We start from the raw sequence: 8,087 nt of genomic DNA on the forward strand, positions 1-8,087 counted from the left end.
GAGCTAGTGGGAGACGGTGTTAGAATAACAGCATGTTTATTCCGCCTTTCCATGCCTTTCATCTCCTCCCACCTCTGTCCTTCTGTTCTAATTCACCAAACCCACCCAAGGTGAGGGAAGAACATAGGACTCAGTGTTTGTTCTGCGAACAGTGGGAATATGATGTGTCCTCTGTGCCCTTTGTGACTGAGGACTCGGGAACACAGCTCTCCATGCTCCCAGCCCACTCACCCGGCCAGCTCTATAAAGGTACCCACCCGCCTGCCCACTCTGGGGCCCTCAGCTCGCAGTCCCCATGGCAGACATGGCTCAGCGACTCCACCCTCCCTTCATCAGCCTTCTCCTTGTGGCCCTGCTGTTCCCAGGTAAAAGAGAAAGATGTCCTGGGAGCCAGGGTCTCCTGCAAAAGTCTTTGCTGAGATCTGGAAGTCCAGGCTGGCCAGTGAGACCCTAAGTCCCAGGAGCACATTTTCCTGATGGAACTTTCGGGCAGAAGTCTCTGAGATGGGTTCTCAGACACTTTGAATGTGCTGATGGCACTGATTTCCCAAGCAAGAAGGTCCTTCCTTTCACTTTGTTTTCTTATTTCTGGAACATTCCTCCGCCCCTTATGGAGGAAGACATTAAGTCTAAAGGAATCCTGACAACTGCATTGGAGACGTCTCTGCACAAATAGCTTTTAACCACCATTCTTCTCTTCTTCCCCTCAACACACACTCATGCACATGTACACAAGTGTGCACACGCTCAGGTAGCACCAGGCACTCTTCCACCTTACCCCATCCCATTGCCCATTGTCCCTGACCCTTAGAGGGGCCCTGTCCTCGTGGGTTGCTGAATGGAGAGCACTGAACCCCTCTGCATCTGCATTTTCACAGGCTCGCACAGAGCCCTCTCTGTGAACTCCTCAGGCACTGAGGTCCCCAGCGGCCCCCAGGAAGGAGCTCCTGGGCAGGGAGCAAACGGGTCTCCCATGGTGCATCACCAAGTAAGGCGTCACTTCCAACCGCGAACTCCCCCTTTTCTTGGTGAGTCAGGTGCCAACGTGTGTGACAAGTTCACCACTTAGGAAATGCTGAATGAATGAGATGGGAAGGTGACTGTGTGGATGGGTTTGGGTGGACAGTAGTTGTTGTGTGTGTGGTTCTGTCGTCCTACCTATCAGGAAGGACATGCGGGGTGTGTGTGTGTGGGGAGGGGGGTGGATTCACATATTTGAGGCACTGGGGATTGAATCCAAGAGCACTCTGCCACTGAGCTGCATCCACAACCCTCCTTTTTTATTTTTTTGAGACAGAGTCTGGCTAAGTGCCATGCCTGGCTTCAAACTTGCAACCCTCCTGCCTTGGCCTCTGAAGTTGCAGGGATTATAGGCAGGCACTACCCTGCACTGTGGGCTGTGGAGGTCTTACACCCACTTCTGGGGCGATCACTGAGGGCCTCATGAAATATGGACATACTGTGGGACCAGGAGGTGAATTCTCTGAGGCTCTTCTGTAGTGTCTGAGTTCATGCAATACAGCAGCCAGAGGAGACACTATTGATTGGTCACTCTCCTCCTTCCAGGAGACTTCAGAGGTCATTCACTGCACAGGAATTTACTGGACACCTCTAAGTGCCAGGGGTGAAGTGAGTTCAGGGACTGATTCCTGGGGATGGGGACACAGCACACACTGTATGCCATCTCCTTGAGTGAGGAGGAAACAGGAAGTGGCATGGAACCACAGCCCAGGCCACCCTTTTGGACTCTCAGGACAGCCCTGGTCAGTCTCCAGGGCCTCCCTGCCCAGGACCACTTGCATATCCACAAGTCTGGAGGAAACACTAGTTTCTAGGCTACTCTTATTCCCAGATTCATTGCTGACCCTGAAACAGGAAATACTAGATGAGGGTGCTGTCAGAGTTCTGGTAAATTCAGCATTAAGGTCCCACCAGCTTTAATTTCTGCTTTATCCTCACCTCAGTCTCTCTGGAAGTGGCCTCCAATTTCAAAGGACTTACTGGACTGACTCTCCTCCCAAGGGAAGGGAAAGGAGACTAGCACAAACACACTCAAGTGCAATTCCAGGCATTTAGCTAGCAGGGCTTCACGTAACACGACCGTTCCTCCTACTTGACTAACGAGAGAGCTGAGGAGACCCAGAAGGTCTGGAGCAACAGGTCTGGAGTGTCTACAGTTCAGAACGTGAAAGTGTGATGACAGGAAGACGTTTTATACCCACTGCCATCTCCCACTCTGTCCTTAAGAGCTAACATGGCCACTGTTCAATTCCTGAGACAACCTTAAGAGGCTAACTTTGATGTTTCTTATGCAGAACCTGAACCAGCTCTGAAAGTTGTCAACTGCAAGAAAGCTGAAGGTCTCTGTCAAGAATATTGTAATTATCTGGAAACACAAGTCGGCTACTGCTCTAAAAAGAAAGATGCCTGCTGTTTACCCAGGAACTGATGTCACCAAAGCAGAAATAGGGATGCTCTGTCCACCTGTCTGCCCTCTGGGCCATGAAGTCAATACAGATGCAGGTTTTTCTTGGAGAAGTGTCTCAGCAGACAGGATCTGAGGCATTGCCATGAACAACAAACCAGCTAAACATTTTCTTGTAGCAAAATTGATGCCAAAAGACAACCTTACAGAAGGTGACAGCCTGAGATGAGCAACATGTTCAAAATCACAATTTGTGTGCTGGTGGGTGTGGAGGTAATAAAGTTTCATGGAAAAGCTTCAAGCAATGTGTTCTTTTATTTAATAAGAATTTGCTGAGTACTTACTTTGCTTTAGGCACTGAGAAATGTTGTAAATTAGGAACCTGAAGAAGATGTGGGGAAACAAATTCCTAAATACATAAAAACAATAAAATGCTGCATATGTTATCATGTGGATGGAGGCCAAGAAATACATGCAGCAGACAAATATAAGAGAATCAAGAAAGGGTTCCTGGGATTTGAGAAGGACTTGCATATGATTGGGAATTCATTAATTTGGCAGAGGAAAGCAGAGATCTCCAAGCAGAGGGTACAGTTTATAGAAAGCTCTGAGATGTGGGAGTGTGGAGTAAATGGGAAGAAGCCCAACAGAGTTGCAAAGAGAGAGGTTGATTCATAGCAGCAGCTGAGGCTTGTGTAGGAGATGCTGTGACACCTTCAAGGCAAGCTGATAGGACACTGAAGGTCCCTGCATAAGAGAAGGCTGTCAGGTGCTGGAGGAGAGCAACATGGCTGAATTTTCGGTTTTGAATATTCATTCTAACAACATATTTTGGAATGGGCTAGAAATGCATAAGATTAGAGGCAGAAATACCAGGTAAGAGATGGTCTTATCTGGAGTTCAGGGAGACCCAATGTGCTGAAGCAGAAATAGTAGATTATAGGAAAACACCATCAGGGGGCATTCTAGAGAGGAGGTGTTTACAGGTCTGGTGACAAAGAAGAAATGGCAAATGGCATGTCAAAGACTGTGAGCAAGGCTACTCCAGACAGCAAGGAGGAGCATAGAGTCAGGTTGGCTTCAAATGCATTGAAATGGAAGGACTTCACACAAGTTCAGTGAGAGCTGAACAGAAGTATATGAATCCCAGGAGAGAAGAGAGTGAGACAGAGAGGTAGAGGCCATTCACTTGTGGATGGTAACAATCCATCATGAGAGATGGATCTCTAGGGGAGAAGAGAGACTATGGTGAGGGATGCTAACTTTTAAGAGGGGTAGAGAGAATGGGGAAACATGGAGGGAGATGGAGTAGAAGAGGAGAGACCGGAATTGGTGCCATTCCAGAAGATGAGGATGGTAAAGTTCAGGGCAGTGGAAGGCAGTCCTGGAAGAGGCGACACCTGAGCCAACAGGAGGTAGTTCTGGAGAACAGATGAACGAAGGATGCCCCACCTGTCGCCCCATCTACCCTCAGCCATAGCACCAAGATACAGGACACCAGGCTTCTAGACTGAGTTCCATTATCCACATGGCCTGGGATATTTAGTTCTAGGGTGTCAGTGTCCCTTAGGTGACAAGAACAAAAAATTACTGAAGGAAGCTTTTTGTTTGCTTATGGAGTGAGAGTTAAATAGTGATGAGGCATGAGAGCAGAATAAGGGTCTCTGGGAGGAGAAGTGATCAAAGGAAGAATAAAGTTCACATGACTGAGAGAAATGGAGAAAAAAGAAAGCAAGCATGTCACCATTATCCTTGAATCCAGTCACATCTCTGCTCTCCTTCACGCACTCATTCATTGATTCGACAAACACTAACAAGCATCTTCCCTACCCCAGGTATTACTCTATGTACAAGTAATTCAATAATACGTAAAGTCTTTGCATTCATGGAGCCCACATTCTATTGGCAAGTCAGACCAAAAACAAAGTATGAAAATAAAATACATGTTATGTTAGAAAGTGATATGGGAAAAGAAAATCAGGGGAGGGAATGCAAATTGTCAGACAGAGGGTTGATATTTCAGTGGCCCAAAATCTCACTGAGAAGGTAGCTATTGGGTAAGGACCTGGAGGGGGTTACAGAGAGACCTGTCACTGTCTGGTGAGCCATGGGCATTCCAAGGGGACAGCAGCACATGGTGATGTCCCAAGGCATGTGTGTGTTTGGTATATTTAAGAAACAATAAGAAGTATCCTCCATGCCTGGAGCAAAGGGAAGAAGGGCAGAGTGGAGTAGAAGGCCTAACCAATGAGGTTTAGGCCCAACGGAGATGGGACTAAGCAGTGCAGAATAGAGAATTTCCTCTCCCTGAACTTTGGAAAGAAGGTCTCACTGTGTCCTTGTTGGACTCGAGTCTCTTTGATGGACAGGAGAGGAAAGGGGGCACCAGATAGTGAGAGCCCCCTGGCCTGCTCTTCTTCCCAACCAAGCAATTTTCAATCCACTGCCTTCTAACTGTCTCCCCAAACCTCCCAAGCCGTGGCTGATACAGAAGGGAACAGGATGGAATGCCACAGAGTGGGCTGGACACCAACCCACTGTATGCAGCTCTACCATTTTTAACACCTACACAAATTCCATTGAATGGATTTGTGCAACTACCTCATCATCCCTGTTGGCACAGGGCTGCTCTCTCATTTTTTAAGGTTAAAAGCAATTCAATAGACATTTTCTTCAATAATCTGTAAGAAAATGTTCCAGATACTGAGGATTGATATTGTTATAGAATATGAGTGATTAAAATCTTAACACATATGCAAATGGACCTTTATGTTTTTTAAATATTTTTAGATGTTGATGGACCTTTATTTATTATTTTATTCATTTATTTATACGTGGTGCTGAGAATTGAACCCAGTACCTCACATACGCTAGGCAAGCACTCTACCACTCAGCCCCAGCCCCAGCCCCGCCAATGGACCTTTAAAGAGAGGATTCCTAATTTTATACTCTCATCAGTAGTATATTAAAATATATAATTCTCCACTCCCTTTCCAACCCCAGGAATTATTAAAAGTTAAAGAACTCTCCACTCAGGCAAAAAAATAACTCACTTCTTCAGTAACATGTCATTTTTTCCTTTTTTCTTATTCTATACATTTAAGGTATAGAAGGTGATGTTTGGACATGCATATACCTAGAGAAATGATTACCATAGTCAAGCAAATTAATATACCATCACCTCATATAATGTGTACCATTTTTAATGTACCATAAGGATAGCACGCTGTACTAATCGCCATACGTAAGTGTACAGTGTGATTAATGAGAACTCTTGGGCTCTGCATTCAGTCATCCTGCCCCTGTCCCCTTTGACCTACCTCTTCTCATTCCCGCCTCCATTGCACCCTTTTACTCACTGCTTCTGTGTATCTCATTTTCTTTTAAATTTAACATGTTCGTGAAACACGAATGGCTAGTTTCACTTATCGCAATGACCCCTAATGTCTTCTAGGTCAGGCCGAATGGAAGGATTTCCTTCCCACCACTGCATATTATTCCATCACTTTTTATCTGTAGACAGACAGGTGTTTCCCCATCTTGCCATGACAAGAGACAACGAGTTACAGAAATGGCAAGAGCTTCTTCCTCTTTTTTCTTCTGTCATTACTGTTTTTTCCACCAGTGTTTTACACATTAGTGAAATGAGGGGAAAGAAACAACACATTCCAACGTGCAGAACTTACCAGAATAGCTTCAGCTGAAAGTCTTTCTCCTTCAAAAGGCTCAGATCTGGCTCCCCCTGGCTTCAGGTTCAGGCACTGGGGTAGGCACCTTTTTCCAGGGGGTCTACTAGTTTTTAGTGATGACTTTTGCCGGAAGCTTTTGCTTTCTTTTGTAGAGGCATTTTTGCCTGCAGCTGCTCCAAGATCTGCTCAGAGGCCATGGCAGGGACCCCAGTTTGTCCCTGCCATGCTGTTGTCGGCCTTACTTTCCGTGTTGACTCTGTGTTCCTGTTGACTTGGAGTGCCGTGGCTTCCTTCTCACCAGGGAGCAGCTCACGGGAGGGGGGGGGGGAGCGGGGCACCAAAGTCTGGAGTGATCCAGGGATCCGGAGCTCCCCAGAGGTCACCAGGCCTTCCTCCAGAGCATGCAGGGAGGAGCCGACCCAGGTAGGTGGAAACCCGTGGAGACCACGTGCATGTGTGTGCGAGACACACACACACACACACACACACACACTTTATATGCTTTCTCTTTTTTAATTCAATTGTTTTTTTGCTATTGAGTCCTATGAGTTCTTTACATATTGTGGATATCAACCTGATATCAGATACAGGGTTCACAGAAATTTTTTCCTGGTTTGCAGGCTGCTTTTCACTTTTTTGTTGTTTCCTTTTCTGCACAGAATCCTTTTCATTTGACAAGGCCCTACTTGTTTGTTTTGCTTCTGTTGCTGCATCTGGGTGTGACATCCAAAAGCCATGGCCACAGCCAATGTTGAGGGTCCTTGCCCCCAGAATTTTTCCTTTTTCAGGCTATGGTTCCATCTGTCACCTTCATAGCAGATTTTTGTGTATGGTATAAGGATTTAATTTCATCCTTATACACATGGATACCCAGTTTTCCCAAAGCACTTACTGAAAAGACACCCCTCTGCCCAACAGGTCCTCTGGAGCCTTTATTGAATACGAGCTAACCGCACGCACACGCTTCAGGGTATCTGTGGGCTCTCTGCTTGGTTCCAGTGGTCTGTGTGTCTGGTTTTGCCTTTATGCCTTTTGGTTCACTTCCTTGTCTGCTCTTGCTAGTATTTTTAGAACTATGTGGAATAAAAGTGACAACAGTGGGCATCCTTGTCTTTTACTGGTCATTAGAGGAACAGTTTCCACTTTTCACCATCCATCATGATTCTTGGTGGGCAGGTTTTCTCCATCGTCTTTCTTCTCTCCTCCTCCTCTTCCTCCTCCTTCTTTTCTTTCAATAATTTGAATACTTCACCCCACTCCTTTATGTCCTGCAAGATTTCTGCAATAAATATGCTGACAATGCTGTGGAAGTTTCTATGTGTGTCACAGCCACCTTCTCACAGCCTTCAAAACCCTTTCTTTCTTCTTTAACTTTCAGTCACCGTCTCTGGTGGGCCTCTGGGTTCTCTGGTTCAGGCTGCACATTCTGCCATCTGTTGTTTGGCCCATCGTCACCCTCGGGGTCCTAGAAGATATGCCATCTCCACTCGCTCCTGGAGACAGGTAAGTCAGCCAGAGGCGGGCCTCTCTGGAGTGAGACAGCAGGAGTGGTGGAAGGTGCCATACGCTTGTTCAGACTCCCGGGGGACTTCCAGTTGTCTGCTTTGTTGGTCCCAGAAGCAGGCTGACTAAACCTTGGCCCACTGGCAGCAGATGGAAAAGTCGGGGTGATAAGCCTGCATTCAGACCTCTTCCAGGAAGCTTGAATATTTGGGAGTTGAAAATTTTTACCTGATCATCTGCACTGAGGCCATGGATGGGGAGGAGAGGATCGGCCCTAGAAACACTCGTGTGTTGGTTTAAGATGGCTTTTTTGTTCTCTGTGGTCCAGAGGCACATCCAATTCCAGAGCTAGTCAGGAGCCAGTCTCTTAAGTGGAAGCTGCAGAAGTTGAGGTGATTGGTGTGTGCTCAAATCCCTTCCAGAGAGAATTTGGAGACCTAGTTTTATTGCTGGAGCAAGACAGATAGGAG

The 8,087-nt window shown here is 46.5% G+C and overlaps 1 protein-coding gene across 1 annotated transcript; it reads left to right on the forward strand.

The window, feature by feature from the left end:
• The first annotated feature begins 304 nt into the window (after positions 1 to 304).
• Positions 305 to 2,449, forward strand: LOC114079317 (sperm-associated antigen 11B-like). Its single transcript, XM_027920552.2, has 3 exons — positions 305 to 365; positions 879 to 1,028; positions 2,316 to 2,449. The coding sequence occupies exons 1-3, from the start codon at positions 305 to 307 to the stop codon at positions 2,447 to 2,449; spliced, it is 345 nt and encodes a 114-aa protein (XP_027776353.2).
• The last annotated feature ends 5,638 nt before the right edge of the window (positions 2,450 to 8,087 follow it).

Source organism: Marmota flaviventris, chromosome 3 (genome assembly GCF_047511675.1).
Source record: "Marmota flaviventris isolate mMarFla1 chromosome 3, mMarFla1.hap1, whole genome shotgun sequence".
In the NCBI taxonomy this organism is placed as follows: Eukaryota; Metazoa; Chordata; class Mammalia; order Rodentia; family Sciuridae; genus Marmota; species Marmota flaviventris.

Excerpts from the sequence above, each read along its gene's own strand:
- LOC114079317 (XM_027920552.2), top strand. The coding sequence starts at position 305 with ATGGCTCAGCGACTCCACCCTCCCTTCATCAGCCTTCTCCTTGTGGCC. Across the intron at positions 366-878 it reads TGTGGCCCTGCTGTTCCCAG|GCTCGCACAGAGCCCTCTCT; the intron begins GTAAAAGAGAAA and ends GCATTTTCACAG. Across the intron at positions 1,029-2,315 it reads GCGAACTCCCCCTTTTCTTG|AACCTGAACCAGCTCTGAAA; the intron begins GTGAGTCAGGTG and ends TTTCTTATGCAG.